This window comes from Hibiscus syriacus, unplaced genomic scaffold, assembly GCF_006381635.1.
Source record: "Hibiscus syriacus cultivar Baekdansim isolate YM2019G1 unplaced genomic scaffold, ASM638163v2 tig00111708_pilon, whole genome shotgun sequence".
Lineage (NCBI taxonomy): Eukaryota > Viridiplantae > Streptophyta > Magnoliopsida > Malvales > Malvaceae > Hibiscus > Hibiscus syriacus.
In genome coordinates this window covers 1,842,427-1,859,830 of record NW_024063159.1, presented here as the reverse complement: position 1 = coordinate 1,859,830, position 17,404 = coordinate 1,842,427, and the positions used below count along the sequence as shown (strand labels likewise).

Sequence of the window (17,404 nt, the reverse complement as noted above, 5' to 3'; positions counted from 1 at the left end):
GCAAATGATGGGAGTTGATGCGGACTGCATGCGTGGAACGGCTTAGGGAGATGCCACACGGACGGAGAAGATGACATGGTAAACCCAACACACCATGGAAAAGCAACACACATGATATCAACACTTCAACACATGAAAATGTCAAATTATATATATATATATATATATTATATATAATAAATAAATAAAAATTATATAATAGAGAGACAGTCACGGAGACGGAAGGATGTGAATTTTCCACAATAAAGATTAACTTCAGACAATGGGAATCATACTAATAGGGTAAAAGGGAGACAGGTAAATTATGTACTTTGCATCAATTTACATTATTCATTATTCTAGTTAAGCTTAAGTATAATACCACTGAACTCAGTACACTTTAAATACAAATGAACTTTAAGACATTGTTACATTTATTTAAAGGCAAAACCCGCCTTCGATATCCTGATATCCTCCCCAGTCCCCCCTTACAATCACCGGTCACCTAAATAAAAACAAAGAAAATAGTGTTACTAATAAAACTAACCGACATCTAGGTCTATACAGTAGGATGACTTGAAAATAGCATACGGGATTTCCGACAGAAACAGAGACGAAAAATTAAAACAGAAAAAGCAACATAATTATTGATAGAGAAATCAAACACAAATTTCCCCAATGTTTCAAATCTTGTGGTGATGGGGTTTTTGGGATTCAGATGAAGATTTTCTCTTTCATCCAGAGACTATTAGTCCCTAGAGTTACACATTAAATTGTCAACCAGTATCTGAATAGCACCAGATTGTAGTAGAATACTAGCAAAAGCATGTATAATAGACAAAGGACAATGGAAAGAATATTCAACTTTACATATCCCCAAAGCTACATAACAAAGCAACCCATATAACTAATTACACATGCCATTACTATGCTTCAATTTCACTAACTTATTTTAACATATCTCCTCGGCTTTGCTTGATAAAGTGGAAAGAAAATTGGAAGGATGGAAAATTAAATGGAATAGAAAAGTGGAGAGACCGAAAATCTATCTTTCCTTCTATTAGTGTGCTTGGTAGGAAAGATGGAAAATTTGAAAGAAAATTACATTTTCTTTATATTCATTATTTCGTAGGATTAAGAAATGAGAGTAACGAACATTAAACTTGGAAAAATGTATAGTTTTGAACTAGTTCACATTTCTCTTGCATTCTATCGCCTTTTCTATTTCCAAATTGGAATGATTTGATTTTACGCATGAGATGGAAAAAGATCTTCTCTCTCATTTTCTTTCCTCTCACTTTTCCTTCCTACCAAATACACTCCATTTATTTTCTTTCTACTTTTTCATTCCGTCCATCCTTCCACTTTTCCAATCAACTAAGCAAAGCTTTCAGGTTTTAGTTATTACAGTCTATAACCAAACAAAGGTTTCCCATTCCTTTCATTCATCCAAAAGTGTGAACTCTATTTGTTGGTCATCATTGCCTTCAAGTTCACATACATAAACCAACCTTTACGACTCGGATTATTTCCCAAACTGTTATAATCATCTCTAAACACTATTTATCCTTTTGGTGTTATAAGTTCATTCTTTTGCTCCTTGCATACTTCACGCTCTGTCCCAACTCCCATACTTCACGCTCTGTCCCAACTCCCTAAGCCTCAAATGGATTTTGTGTTAAACGAGATCAAACATAGAAAAACTTATCCTAAAAGTCCAATATCCTTTCCTTAGTTTATACTCCGAGAAACTTAATTGGCCTATAAGAAAGTATATTAATGAAGCAACAACATGCACATGCACAAACACAAGAACAAGCAACCAAACATTGAAAGGAAGAGAAAAAAAACAACTGTTGTTAAATCAACTGAATCCTAACAAAAACTTGGCAAAGTAAGTCCCAATCAACAGTTCAAAATTCAATTTTGATGAACCAAAGATAACCCAAATAATCAATTTGTTTTCCAACTCTAAAATTTGTGGGTGTGGGTTGAGTTGACATTCAGACTTGGTTGAATTAATGAATTCAAATAACAAATTTAAGAACAGGGCTGAGCATAACCTCAAGCGCAGGCGGTGGCATCGCCAATAAGCTTGAAATCCTGCAATTCCTTGAAATTCATCCATGGCTTCTCCCACACCTTGGCTTCATAAACTTCCATCTTGTCACCATCCACCGCCTCCAATGTTATGTAATACATAGTACCGGAAACCACCTGTTGCTTCACGTTCGTCACTTTCTTAAACTGCAGCATCGCATTCTATAATTCCAAACACCCCCCCCCCCAAAAAAACACACACACACACACACAAAAACCATTAATTGACAATAATTTGTATAGAATTCACACGTAAATTGAAATTAAAAGGAAGAAGAAACATACCCCCTTCTTGTTGTGTTCATCGACAGCAAAACGAGCGAGGTTTTCAACCTCCAGGCTATTGGCGCTTCCTCCAACCTGGCTAATTCCACCTACAGTAGCCATTTCTCTCTTCTTTGGGGGGTTTTTTTTTTCTTGTGATGATACGATAATTGGTTGTTTAATAATGAAATTCGTATACCCCAAGCGTTTGTGCTTTTATAGAACAAGAGTCGGAGAAATGACAAAATGATAAACACACGTAGTGCGGAATTGGGATTAGTGTTCGATTAAGGTTAGAATTAAAAAAATCAAGTTGATTGAATTAATGAGTTTTATTTTATTATATTTAGTTTACTTTTTATTATTTATAATATTATGATATATATAATTTTAATTTAAATGATTTTTTTTAATAATATAAGATATAGATAGATATATTTTTACTAGTATAAATAAAATTTATAATATCATTTAATAAATTAAATTTCTTTATAATATTATTTTTTTAAAATGATTTTGAGGATAAAATATCAAAGTTAAAAGAGCATGAAATTAAAAATAAAATATAATTTGTAAAATTACAATTGAATAGATTAAATTCTAAAAGGAAAAATAGTAATTTCCGCTGAGGAAAATATTTTTGGAATCCAATCCAAGGACCTTTCCTTAACACGTAAGGTCTATAAAAGTCAAAAATCTAGAATAAAAGGAGTTGTTCAGTGCGCAGTGGCCCATGGTATTCCCCAATAGTTTACTTAGCTTCAGGCTTAAGCGCCGTGACTTGTGAGTGTAATATATCCTTAAGAAAATGAGCTGTCTAAATACTCATGCATTGTTATCCTACCAATATTGGTACAAATAGTTGAGATTTAAAAATTTAAGTTTATAGAATTAAGTTTGAATTCTGTCATCGTCATTTTTTATGAGTAATTTATAAATTCTTATATAAATTTCAATTGGATTTCAGGTATGCCTTGATCCTGAACTAAGAAATTACATCGTATACTTATAAGTGGACAATATGATCTTTACTAGAAACAATCTATAGATATTCAATATTCTAGGGAAAGCTATTGGATTTAAAAGGATAGATATATTGAGATTTCACATTTTTTGAAATTGAGAGAGACAAAGGAAAACGAAATATTTATATCTCAAAAGAAATACCTATAACAAATCTAAGTAAATTCAAAATAAAAGATTACAAACGGGTACTAAATCTTAAAGAATTATACATAAAATTAAGTATTGATTCAACGGGAGAGTCGATAACCTCGACATTATTTGAAAACGTTGTTGAAAATTATTCAAAATAAAAGATTACAAACGGGTAGTAAATCTGGGCTAAAGGCTTGAAAATATTACTTAGATGCATCTAAAAGTTTCATGTTAATTTAATATAAATATTACATGGAAAATGTAAATATATTGACATTTCATAAAAGCTTTAGAAAAAATTTAGAAGTTTATCATGCTAGAACAAAATAAAAAACTCATCATATGGGTTATCAGTGCCTGTGTATATGAGTTATATATTTTAGGGTAAAGTATATATAAATAGTCACCGAATTTTTAGGGTGATTATATTTTGATTACTCAATTTTTGAAATTTATAATACAATTATTGAACTTTTAATTTATTTTCAGTAATTCCTGTTGTTACCTCTGTCAGTTTTTGCTGACATGGTAGTTAACTCCGTTAACCACCTCTGCTTCTTCTTCTTCTCTCACAATTCTTGAGAGGAAAACTCTCACAAAGCTTGAAACTTTGACATGAGACCTTCAAAGCTTCAAGCTTTAACCCCTTTATACACTTTTTCTTATTCTTCTTCTTCTTCGTCAAAGTCCATGACTATGGGAAGATTAATCAGGTTTAGCAAGCCGGTCCCGACGTCGGAGATGGTGGAATGTTGGAGAAACATGATTTCGCCGCCACTAATTTACAAGCTAAAGGAACTTTAGATTTGAAAAGTGGACAGAGCACCACTGGTTCCGAAGGAAACAATAAGCTTAAGAAGAAAAACACGAGTTTCCCTTTCAATAAATTGTTTGAAATCTTAAATTGATTTGGGTTTTCGATGAATTTGTTGAAATTTGACAAAAAAATCACTAATTCCATATTCATGGGATTCTAAATGTTGTGAGTTGGGGAATTTTGTTTCCACTGGGGGCAAGAATTGCACGTTACATAAGAACATTCGAATCGGTAGATCCAACTTGGTTTTAGGCTTATGCCATTGAAGTTGTTGACTGGGAACTGGTCTTAAGCTTGGAAGTGAATCCCAAGGGATCACATTTTCAAATCATAGAAACATTGGAATTGCCCTTTTCGCTCGCGCTACTGTTAAGGTATATTTCTTTGAAATTTCTATAATAAAATGGGAAATTTCCTTAGATATATTGGTTAAATTTCTATAATAAAATGGGTTAAAGTTTGAAGCTTTGAAGGTCATCAATGCTGTCAAAGTTCCATGCTTTGTGAGGATTTTTCTCTCAAGAATTGTGAGAGAAGAAGAAGAAGAAGTGGGGGAGGGGAGGGAAACGGTGTTAACTATCACGTCGTAAAAACTAACGGAGGTAACGGCATAGAATTTACTGAAAACAAACTAAAAGTTTAATGATTGTAATTAAAATACAAGCACCTTAAAAATTCGGAGACGGTTTATATATGTTACCCTATATTTTAATTATATACTTTACCTTATATTTTAATTGTATCTAGTGTTAAAAAAATATAAACACTTATAATTTATTTTATAATAATATTTATGAATTATAAAGTTATATATAGTTTATACATAAGATAATAATATTTATGAATTACAAATTTATATAGTATATACACTTCATGTTTCTACCATCAATTTATACAAATTTATATAGTATATACATAAGATAATAATATTTATGAATTACAAATTTATACAGTCTATTCTTATCCAAACTAGGGACTTATACATCTCCATCAATGCCCCCAAGAGACATTAACTCAGAAAAAACCATCGATTTCGTCGTAAACAAAGGAAATAGAATTAAGGGTCGACACAGCTATTGAAACCGTCCCCGAGCTTTATATTCTACCACTCGAGGAAAGATTGTACCCAAACAACATCTCAACTTACCACTCCATTCCGGTGATCGATGTTTCCAATTGGGACGACCCGAAGGTAACCGATTCGATCTGCAAAGCTGCCCGAGAGTGGGGTTTCTTTCAGATAATTAACCATGGAGTTGCCTTGGAAGTTCTCGACGCCGTCAAAGAAGCCGCTCATAGGTTTTTTGGGTTATCGAATGAAGAGAAAAACAAGTACTGGGGTGGGAACTCGCCGACTGAAACAGTGGCTTTGAAAACGAGCTTTGTTCCACAAGCAGAGACTGTTTTTGAGTGGAAGGATTTCCTCTTATGTCCCCCTGTTTGCAAGTAATTTGTGTTTCACCTAGGGATTTTAATTACAATTGTGACTGTTTTCAGTTATGTTACATTTATCACAGTTGTAGACATAATACTAATGTGGTCCTTGGGATATCAGGGTAATGCATTTTTTTAAAGGAATTGTTTAAAAAAAACTATTTTTTTGAAAAATAGAATAGCGGGCCAAATAAAGGCAGCTATTGATACAATTGGCCTTTGCGTATTAAATTGCGGCCGCCATCGTACCAATAACATAATTGGTACGACTCTACTTCACACCGCTGCTTTTCACAGTTGCAGTTTTGGCCTGCGCCGTTATCATTATACAGTGACTGTTATTTAAATCCCTACTTCTAACCCTTTTGCTTTAATTGTGCATTAAGCATCTACAACTGTTTAATTCAAGCTTCCATAATGGTTATGGGTCTGTTCTTGCTTCTCTTTTGGGGTAATCATCTTCATCTAGATATAGGTTTCTTAGATGTTACTTTTCAGCAGCTTCCTAAGACATTTGCGCCATTAGCAAACGGGGTACTTGAGGAGATTGGATGGATCTATGCTTATTTTCAGGGATGAAGTGGTGAAATATTTGGAGTGTGCCAAGCCTGTGATAAGGAAGCTGCTGGAGATCCTATCGAAGGGACTGAAGGTGAAAGAGAAAGACAAAGCTAGAGAATATCCATTAATGGTTTCACCGGCGGTTAACCTAAACTACTATCCACATTGCCCGAACCCAGACCTCACTGGAGGCGTATTCCCTCACTCCGATATATCGACAATCACTATTCTCCTACAAGATAACAATAGCGGGCTTTATGTACGAGCAACCGATGACAAAGTTGGATTCATGTTCCACCGATCAATGGGGCTCTCGTAATCAACGTGGGGAGACACGCTACAAATAATGAGCAACGACAAGTACAAGAGCAGTGAACATCAGGTGGTTGCCAATGGAAGTAAGGACAGAGTTTCGGTGCCCATTTTTTCGAATCTAGGAGCGGATGTCATTTTTTGTCCTTTGCCAGAAGTGCTAGAAAGTGGGGAGCAACCATTGTATAAGGAAGTTGCCTTCTCCGATTACTCCAAGTAGTTTTTGAGCAAGAAACATGAAGGCAAGAAAACAATAGACTTTGCCCGAATATTGTCAATCCCTCTGTTGCAGTTTCTTTGCTGATGTTACAATGATTACGGAAACAAAAACATGAAATAAGCTTAGTGTAAAGTAACGTGCAATGAGATTGATTTATGCTCAAATATTGAGAAACAGAGAGCTATTATCTTTTTTCTTACTAGTATAAGTACATCTAAGTGAAAAGAAATTGAAGAGAACTTTAATCATGCGGTTTGTTTTATGAACATGATCAAGTGAGAGCCTCGCCTAAAAGAAATGTTTTTGTTGTATAATCTACTAATATACTGAAATTGACATGATTGTTTATCCTCTTATTGAAAATTTGGAACCAAACTACGTGGTATTGGTAAAAAAAGAACACAATTTGAACTCGAGCTTGAACGTAAATAATCAAGTTGAGTTCGTTCTTGGCTATTAAACAAGCTTAATTGAGCACAACTTAATCTATTCAATTTCTATCTCAAACCAGGCTTCAATTTTAGAAATGAAGTTTAATTAAGATCAGGCTTCAAATAACTTGGAACTACTTTTAACTAAAAACTCAACTTGGCTTGATTGAGAACCTCTACGGACAGACTTGCAAAACAGTTCAAATTTATTGCTTATCGGAGTCCAGAGCTGCTATCTTTTGCAAGTAAATCCCTGAAAATCTTGGAATAAATTGGATTTCCTTGATTTAGACACATACTCTATCTAATACTCTACCTAAATCCAAGAAACATGATATTATCCAACTAAATTCATGGATAACAGGAAAACTATGCACCAGAAACTTTGATGGACAAAAACAGAGCATTCAATAAGACTGCGATCCAAACGGCTTTCCATTTTTAAAATTAGTAAAATAAAAACATCCAAAACATAAGCCAAAATTGGGATAAGTTTATATATCATTTTTAGTCTTGTGAAAAATACACAGCGGGATGACTCCAAGTTTAAAGCAACATTCAAAGAGAGAATAAAATGGAGAGCAGAAAAATACAGTCGTTAACATTGTCTTACCTTCACTTGTTAAGGATCGCATATTATTAGCACCAGTGTTTCAGCAAAGCACGCCCGAAATAGCACCATGAAAATGAAATGGGTAGAGACAGGCATTTTTCTTGCAATTCTGAGATACAACAGCCTTCACTCATTTCTCTTTTCTAGCCAAAGATTCTCCCTTATACTCGTTTCCCATGGTAACTACAAAACCTGCCCCCACCTAAAAGAAAGAAAAAATTAATAAAACTAGACTCTTCACATGTAAGTAACGATTACTTGAGAGAGGGAATTACTAGGCAATCCTTCAATACAACACGCTCTTGAAGCTGTACATTGTTGCAAATCACAGAACCTTGAATTATGCAGCCATCGCCAATTGTAACATGGTTCATTACAACGGAATTGACAATCTGCACACGCATGGAAAGAGATTTTGAGCTACAAATTGAACAAAAATCTAAACTTCATACTTTTATTTACAAATTTGTGAATGACAAGATCATTTGGGATAAGCTTTACTGACATCATCAAATTTGCATTTTGCTTTATCTTACTTGCCTATTATGATTAGAGAAATCACCATACCTTGACATGGGAACCAATCCGACAGTGACGGCCAATCACAGATCTTTTTACTTGGCATTTGTCACCTATTTCTGAACCTTCCCCCAGAATACATTGTGGTCCCACCTAAAATCATAGAAAGATAAGGCCAATTTTGCAGGTATATAGCATATAAGTCAAAATCTGCATTTTTATTATATTATTCATCATAACACCAGCAGTTGTTACCCTAAACCCTAATTGATTCTAAATAATTCTGAAAGTTTTGCTGATGATTTAGGCTTACGGTAGTTTTGGCTCCAAGCTTCGGTGAAGGACCTATAATATTATCACGATCTGAGGAGGTATCACTTAACAGATGATCTGCCTCACCAGTGACCTGAAATGTTTGAGATAGAAATAAGTTAATGAAATACAGTGAATTAGAAAAAAGCAGAGTGCAAAATGAAAAATAGATCTCACATCTCGATTGATGTCCATGAATGCTTGAATGGAATTTAAGCGAACACAATAACTGCTGTTGCTTGCAATATAAGCACAACATTTATGGGTTTTCCGACTCTGGGAAGAACCATCAGGCTCCATAGAATAGCGTTCATGAAAGCTCGGGGTAGATGCATTAGCAAGGATTTGGTAGACCAAAACTTGATTGTTCAGGGAACTAAGCTTCTCATTACCATTTTCCTCTGCTTGTGAAATTCCATTTAACAAGACCTCTGATTTCTGATAGTTATAAAAGAATCAGGAACAAAAATGAGATACCCAGTTATAAATGTGGCCTGTGAACATCCTAAAATGTAGTGATACCAACCAACTGACTCCGGACTAGATAAGGAACTACGTCCTGTTTCAAGCTTTGGAAAGTATCCTTTTGATCTAAAACTTCTTGCAGGGCAGACCTGAGCGGAAATATAACAAGGATTTATTCAAAAACAGAGTCAAGATCTAAAAGCTGATTTCAAAGCAAGTAGGGCGAGATGGGGAACCAACCTCTTGAATGCATACATGTGTGCATCCATCAGATCAGATCGAATTTCCATCTATATAAAATATAGAAGGAAAATGAGAATAAACAATAGAATGTCAAACAAATATAAACCATTTGCAAAAGGAAAATTTTAAATGGATGGATGGATGGATTAAAATATTACTGACAATGGAGGATTAAAATGACAAGCTATGTTACCAAACAGACATTTTATTGTAATAATATGAATGCTTCTCATAAGCATTAGAGTCAATAGTAGTATATAAACTATTGGCCATAAAGAATATCATAAGCCTTTAAATGGGCAGATTGACCAATCGGTAAAATATGTTTTGCTTTAAATGAAAAACCAAGCCTCTAAACCCGTATGCAGTAGCACACAATTGTATCATCACTGAACTCCACCAAAGAGGGCATTAGTAGTCATTGGCTGAAGTGTGTAAGAAAAGTAAATAGACTGATTGCAAGCATTACCTGGCCTACTGCATGGAGTATGTGCTTCTGAAGTCGAGAATCTTTCTCAATTTCATCGCCTACATTGTAGTAAAAGATTCTAAGTAAAAAGCCAGCCCAATTAAAGCACCAAATAGAACGGAATGTTAAAAGTCTAACCTGTTGCTATGTGTAATAAAAACTGTTTGCAAGGGTCCAGTCCAATGATGTTGTATCGTCCTGATTTTTTGGTTTTGTCTTTTCCACCAGAAGATCCCGAGTCCGAAGATCCACTAACAGGAACAGAGCAAAGCATTGCAGTCAATGCAGCATCATGTCGCCTATGGGTGGCAGCAACTGCACCAGGAGGAACATCAGAAACAAGATCACCACTCACAACCTACAGGAAAATGAAGAAGGCTGTAAAGAAAGAAACTAGTTCGTTTGGTAACTCAAACACAAGTAATTAAAAAATTCTAACCAAAATGTCTTTTGCAGTGAGGTGGTGTGAGATTGCCCTAAGTGCCCCAGCTGTTCCAATATCCTCAGGGACTGCAGCAATCTGCAGCATCAAATAAAAAGAAACCAGTTAATCATTATCGTCAATGTTTCAAGGATCATAATAAGTCAATGCACAAGATCTGCTAAAAGGGATATATCTCAAGACTATTCCACCGCATTTCATAGTTCTGTCATCTAAAGTTACAAAACTTGCTTTGTTGCTCCACTTAACTTCCTAAAGCCTGATCTAATTATACGTGAAACAATAGAATGGTGCAAAACTAATTCCCTTTATACCATAAAAATATTAAAGATAAAAAAAAAACAGTTTAAGTACCTCAACATGTAGTCCATCTACAAAAGTCTTAGAAATCCAACCACCAACAAGAAGCGCTGCATCTTCTCCTTCAACCACCTATGTGCCGCCCCCAAACATTCACAGCAAAAACAAAAACCCTAAACTATAAATAATGATAATACCCATTTAAAACATCACAACCCTTAGAAGAAAATAAGAAAAATTCTTTCTTACCACGATGAGATCTTTGAGGTTGCTTTGCCCCAATTGGTGTAGAACATAATAAAGAACAGGGCGGTTGGCTACCGGAAGCAGAGGTTTAGGCACGTCCTGCAAGCAAGCATTTCAAGTAACAAAAATAAGAGAAAAAAGGATTAGTGAAATTAACAATTCTTCTTCTTATTTTTTGAAATCCAAACAACTGGGATGAAAGACCTTGGAAACTAGGGGATTCAGATTCTTCGAATTGCCACCGGCTAAAACAACCACTTGGAAATCCATTTCCCAATGGATAAAGCTTAAGAAATGAAGAAGAAAAAACGGAATTATAGGAAGGGTTTTGGTGAATCTAGGAATGAATAAAGGATTCAATTATTTAATCCGCTCAAGGAGTTTCATGCTCTTGGGAGTTGGGGACCTTTTGTATGCGTTGTGCTTAAAGCTACGACCTAAGACTTCTGTATGCAAAATTAGGGGAAATTGTACTTTCTAAGGAAACGTAAATTCTATGTATTGTAGGTAGTAGGGCTTTAAATGAAAATAGTTGAAATTGAAATATTGAACTCGATTTAATGTTAAAAAACTAAAATTAAATTTGATTTGGTCTGAAAATTCGTGGCTTTGAAACAAAAATTGAAGTTTGATTCGAATTTGAAACATTATTTATATTAATTTAGGGATATAAAATCAAATAATCGTTCAAGTTTCATTCGAATCCTATCAAGTTAAGTCAAATCGGATGCAGGTCATGTCAGATTAATTTTATGGTTCGACTCAGATCAGGTCGGGTTCTGGTCAAATCAATTCAGGACATTTTTAGGTTGATTTGAAATCAGATTCAATTCATGTTCGGATTGAGTTAATTTTAGTTTGGATCAATGTTAATTCAGGTCAAAACAGTTCAGGTCCAAATAAGTTAAATTCCAGGTTAATTCAAGTTCGGATGGACTTCAGCCGGATCTCATTCAGATCGAGTCACATCATTAACAAACAAAATTCAAGATCTTACTTGGTACGGATTAAGTTTAGGTCGGGTAATTTTTAGGTTAATTATTTTTCGTTATTCATGAACAACAAATTGTAATTTATAATTGTATATAATTTGGAGAAAATTACAAACAATATAAACAATTATGAGTCAATTTTAATAAAAATATAATTTTAAGGACTAAATTAAACAACATGAGATTACAAATTGAAGTTTAAATAATTAAACACACATGGATGAGGGATCAAATTGAAATAATTATAAAATGTTAAGTTGAAATTAATATAAAAATGGACTAATTTGAATCCATTTAAAAGTTGATGAACAAAAGTTTATAAGGTTTGGTTATTATAGTATAATTTTAAGGACTAAATTAATTAAACATGAAATTAAAAAAATATTGTTTAAATAGATTAAACAACATGCAAGGATCAAATTAAAACAAATATAATATATATAATATATTATGCATATATAATATAATACGATACATGTATATATAATGTACATTACACTTATGCATCCATTATACTTATAATATATATATATATATATATTTATATATATATAATATTTATGCATATAATATTAATATATATATATATATATACATAAATAAGTATATATGTAATTATGTATGATCAATGATGCATGAGTATGATATATATATATATATATATATATATATATATATATATATGAATATGTATGTATGTATACTATATGTACATAAGTATATATAACTATATAACTATATATATATATATAAGTGTAAAGTATATACATAAATATGTGTGTGTGTGTGTATATACATATAAGTATATATATGTGATGTTTGTACACAAGTATATATACATATACATAAGTGTGTGTGTGAGTATATATATATATATATTAGTGTATATATAGATATAGATATATAGATATATAAAAGTTTATATATACGTAAATAATTAAATATGAGTGACTAAAATAAAAGATTCTAAAATTAACATTCATATTTAATAATTATGTTAGAATATATATAGGATTAAATTGAATTTAATTAAAAATTCAAAAAGAGATCTACAATTAAACCATGACTAAAATGAAAGAATTAAAAACCAATTTACAAAGTGAACGTGGGCCTAATTAACCCAAAAAATCTTATGGACACCAATCTTGACGCCAACTTCTAAATTTTAAATTTCCAAATAAAATCAAAATTTCCCATAAGAAATACTTTCTTTTAAAAAGTTTTCTTCCTCCACTCATATATATATTTAATCTCAAATAAATTCATCTTATATATTTTTTTAAAAAATTTACATTAAATTATATTTAAATTATGAATTAATTATTACATGAAAAATAAATTAAACATATAAATATTTAGATTAATTTTATATAATCAAATAAAGTCATATTTAGTAAATAAATTATTTAATGAAATTAATTTAATTATTATAATTAAGATTTATAATATAAGGATTATAATTAATATAGAAAATAAATTTATTAATTTAATTATTATAACTAACAATTTGTTGTATCTTTTAAAAAGTAATCATATTAATTATCATAATTTATTATAAATTCAAAATATTACAACTTCAACTTCATCAACTGTAACTTATAAGTCAGGTAAATATCAGATTAGGTCAATAACAAGTCGGATTATTTACAAGTTGAGTCAATTATAGGTTGGGTTGATAATATGTAGGGTAATACCAATTATTTACCAGGTTAATCTTGGGTTCGGTTATCATATTATCGGTTCAATTCGAGTTTAGGTCGTTCTCAGATCGGGTGCAGGTCAAGTTCAGATCCACAATTTCCAGGTCCAACTCGGGTTCAGGTCAACACCAGTTCGGACTCAAATCGGTTTCTGATCACCACCACTTAGGTCACAAACAGTTTTGACTCAAGTCAGTTTTGCAAACCGGGTCAGCTATTTACATCCCTATATTAACTCAATTAAAGTTTAAACTCGAACTTGAATCCTAAGTACATAAAAATTTTGTAATGTATTTTTAATAAAAAAAATAATATATATAAATTTTAATATTATCAATAATTTAATTTAAAAATAAAAAATTTAATATATATTTTTCATGTTATCTGCGATTTTTAGGTTGTGAATCAAGTAGCTCGTTTTGACTCCTTAATAACTTGATTCGAGTGACCAAGCTCAAGTAAGTCATAATCTTTCTCGTCTCATCTACAACCGTATCTACAACCATATACGCAATGGTGAATCTAGAAATTTAGAAATTAGGGTCTAAAAATTTTAATAGTCTTTTTTTCAATATAATAGGTATGCAAATTTTCTTTTTTTCTTATTCTTTTAATATATTGAAGTATATAAAATATCTAATCTAAAATAATGGGTGTGCATTTGGCCTCCTATGTGGCCATATGTGCAACACCCCCAACCCGTATTTGACCCGGATACGAGTCTGAAGTGTCACATTGACTTTTCAAACATTTATTCGTATAAAATAGTGAGTAATTTAAAAACTTTTATAACATTTAACTTATTCAAAACATTTACAAAACTATTCAGAGCTTATACAATATATTCTTTTGATTACATGTCAACTAGAACTTTATATACAAAAATACATATTATTCACCTCTCTTCTGATCTGACATTCGGTAAGGAGAACTGACCTGTCTTGTTCCTCTTTACTTCTCTTTTCGCTTTCCAAACCTACATGTGAAACAATCACACGCTAAGTCGATGACTTAGTGAGGCATATAAAACATATAATATTTCATATAACATAAAGCATACATAAACATATACCATCATTATCATAATCTCTATCATTATCATTAAGAAACACACATAACATCATATGGTTCATGTAACACATTTCAAACCACTTACCTTTGATAACCATTTATAAACCCATCGTATACATATCACATTCAGTATGTTTGTTTAACCTCTTTATTAACCCATGTACACTAGTGAGAACTTAAGGTATGTGATTACATTGAGGTTGTGCACACATATACTGTCACCACAGCTCGATCAATGTCCCGAAGGACCTATCTAGAGGTCATAAAGATCCTCGGTAACTATCCAGAGGTCATAAAGATCCTCAGTAACTATCCATAGGTCCCGAATAACCTAGGTAAACTATCCATATGTTCCTTAGAACATAGGTATACTGTCCATATGTCTCGAAAGACATAGGTAGTTCTTTGACTCTTGGCATGCCAACTATACCTACAGTTCTCATAACTCATAACATGGGCATTATCATTATGAATACATTTCTCATCACTTGTTCTTTCTCTTCTGTCACATACCACATGTATGTGTAACCATGTATTTCATATCATATATCGTATAATAGATTCTTATATCATCATTTGTTTCCTTCCTAACTATTCACAATCACACTAACATGTAATGCAAGCAATATGTATTAATACATACATGTAATCACATAACTTATATCATATCATTTCTCTTATAAACACATATCTCTTCTTTTCTGTCACGTATCACATATACGTGTAATCATTGATCTTATAATCTCATGTTCCTTCTCTTCTGTCACATACCCTATGTATGTGTAAACATATATCTCATAAACATATATTTATGAATCTCATATCGTATCACATATTCACATAAACATGTAATCCACTTTCACATATCACTTAACATATTTTCTAATATGATCACATAACTCATATTATCTATCTCATGTCATATTCTCATGTATTTACTTAATTCAATTTCACATATCTTGTCACATAGACATGTATTCTCATATATTATAATTTCATATAGTTCAATATCACATATCACATATACATATAATCATGTACTCATACACACATAAGCATCATATCATTCACAAATCAAATAACATTTTAGGAGTCACTTCTTACCATATTAACTCTATCACTGGCTCATCATAAGCCAATGTTTATTAGATAACATAAGTACAATTAAATTGCACTCACCTTAGCTTTGCTTTGATTCGATTCTAATCCTTCAATTGTTTCTGAATGGGATCACGTTCTATATTTACATAATCATTCATAGATCTATATCAGTATTATAACTAATATACTCTAATGGTTCACTCCTTAGACTAAGAAAAATGCCAATTTCATCTTTCAATGAAAGTATGCATCGATGCACTACTGATGCATCGGTGCATAAAATGCATTCGATGTTGTATTATCACTGGGATGCATCGATGCATGCCTTATGCATCGATGCATGCCTTATGCATAGATGCATGCCTTATGCATTGATGCACTAATTGCATTCGATGTTTCTATTTTAAAAGAGTGCATCGATGCACTACCTGTGCATCGATACACCTTCAAACAAATTTTTGGGTTTTAACCTTGATGCATCGATGCACTATGAATGTGCATCGATGCACTCTGCCCAGAACCTCTTTTTGAACCTGAAAATCATCAACTCTTCACTCAAATGCTTCATATTTCATCCCCTTTCATATTCCTAACTTTCATATACATGTTTAAACTCGTTTATAATCAATTATCTCTTCTTTAACCTTAATATCCTCTCCTCTTTATTAACTTCAAGAATCATACCAGATTTTTAACATGTTTTAAATCTAATTCTAACACTCCATATTTCTTAATTACATTGATGACAAGTCAAATTCCTTCTCAAAATTCACTTACTAACTCTTTTCCAGAATTTCCTTTAGAAACTCATTTTCTTTAATCTTTCATAACTTCTTTATCTTTTGATTTTAGGACACCTTAAGCTTTCCATAAGCTTAAGTATTACCTAATGATCAAAACTCACTCTTAAAATTAACAAATAATCAGCTAACAATGAATCTTACCTTTGCAAGCTTGGCTCTTTCTTTCTCTCGTACATGAAGAAGAAGAAGAAGAAGATGAAGAGAATATCTCTTCATCCTTATCCCCTCTAACATATATATCCTTATCATATCTATTTTTAATTCATTTATTAGTCAAATGACCATTTTGTCCTCTACTTCATTTGATAATTACTAACAACTTTTAGGATTTATTTCCAGATAAATCATTGAACTAATCCATTCTTCTACTTTAATCACCAAATTCTGAAAGTTTACCATTTAGTCACTAACCCATAGTTTGGGGTGTTACAATATGCATCCGTCCATGCATAAAAAAAATTAACTCCCTCAAATTTGATACAGTTAAATTATATTCTTTAAATTTTAAGTTGAATAAAAAAATCAATTCAAATCAAAATCGAATTTAACAGGATATCATCTCATTGTTATATATAAAATAATTACAAAAATATTACACGTCTCATCGTTTTTCGAATTACCATAATTGTTTTGTTTCTCAATTTATCTTAGTGATTGGGGATTCGATTTTCTTCCACACAGAAAAGGAATAAAAGAGAGAGAGAGAGAGAGAGAGAGAGCAATTTGCAGTTGACTAATTTGACTTCAGAAAGAACGTATATTTGAAGTTTTTAGGAGTACTTCATGAAAATGGTTTGATGGCTTTAATGATCGAAATTGTCATTGTAAAAAAAAGTAATGATTAACAATGAT

At 32.1% G+C, this 17,404-nt stretch overlaps 2 protein-coding genes and 1 pseudogene across 3 annotated transcripts; 1 reads left to right on the top strand and 2 right to left on the bottom strand.

The window, feature by feature from the left end:
* Positions 1-278: 278 nt before the first annotated feature.
* On the bottom strand, positions 279-2,540 carry LOC120167916 (cysteine proteinase inhibitor-like). The gene is made up of 3 exons (XM_039176798.1): positions 2,365-2,540; positions 2,043-2,241; positions 279-484 (listed from the first exon to the last, which is right to left on the bottom strand). Exons 1-2 carry the CDS (start codon positions 2,464-2,466, stop codon positions 2,044-2,046), a joined length of 300 nt encoding a protein of 99 aa, XP_039032729.1. The 5' UTR covers positions 2,467-2,540; the 3' UTR covers positions 279-484; position 2,043.
* A 2,771-nt stretch (positions 2,541-5,311) lies between these two features.
* On the top strand, positions 5,312-6,929 carry LOC120168058 (annotated as a pseudogene).
* An 822-nt stretch (positions 6,930-7,751) lies between these two features.
* On the bottom strand, positions 7,752-16,756 carry LOC120167984 (translation initiation factor eIF-2B subunit gamma-like). Of its 2 annotated transcripts, XM_039176858.1 has the most exons (14): positions 16,729-16,756; positions 11,090-11,192; positions 10,889-10,984; positions 10,694-10,771; positions 10,337-10,417; positions 10,033-10,255; positions 9,898-9,953; positions 9,426-9,475; positions 9,247-9,334; positions 8,898-9,158; positions 8,722-8,814; positions 8,457-8,561; positions 8,165-8,281; positions 7,752-8,091 (listed from the first exon to the last, which is right to left on the bottom strand). In XM_039176858.1, exons 2-14 carry the CDS (start codon positions 11,153-11,155, stop codon positions 8,020-8,022), a joined length of 1,386 nt encoding a protein of 461 aa, XP_039032789.1. In that variant the 5' UTR covers positions 11,156-11,192; positions 16,729-16,756; the 3' UTR covers positions 7,752-8,019. The 2 variants fall into 2 exon arrangements, with proteins under 2 accessions (XP_039032789.1, XP_039032790.1); XM_039176859.1 differs by lacking the exon at positions 16,729-16,756 and having other exon boundaries at positions 9,898-9,956; positions 10,036-10,255; positions 11,090-11,339.
* Positions 16,757-17,404: the final 648 nt, after the last annotated feature.

What these genes read in the sequence shown, in the direction of transcription:
- LOC120167916 (XM_039176798.1), bottom strand. Translation starts at nt 2,466, where the DNA reads ATGGCTACTGTAGGTGGAATTAGCCAGGTTGGAGGAAGCGCCAATAGC. An exon ending in ATGAACACAACAAGAAGGGG is followed by an intron (nt 2,242 to 2,364) that starts GTATGTTTCTTC and finishes TTGGAATTATAG; the next exon opens with AATGCGATGCTGCAGTTTAA.
- LOC120167984 (XM_039176858.1), bottom strand. Translation starts at nt 11,155, where the DNA reads ATGGATTTCCAAGTGGTTGTTTTAGCCGGTGGCAATTCGAAGAATCTG. An exon ending in TCACTGCAAAAGACATTTTG is followed by an intron (nt 10,256 to 10,336) that starts GTTAGAATTTTT and finishes ATTTTCCTGTAG; the next exon opens with GTTGTGAGTGGTGATCTTGT. An exon ending in TCATGGACATCAATCGAGAT is followed by an intron (nt 8,815 to 8,897) that starts GTGAGATCTATT and finishes CAAACATTTCAG; the next exon opens with GTCACTGGTGAGGCAGATCA.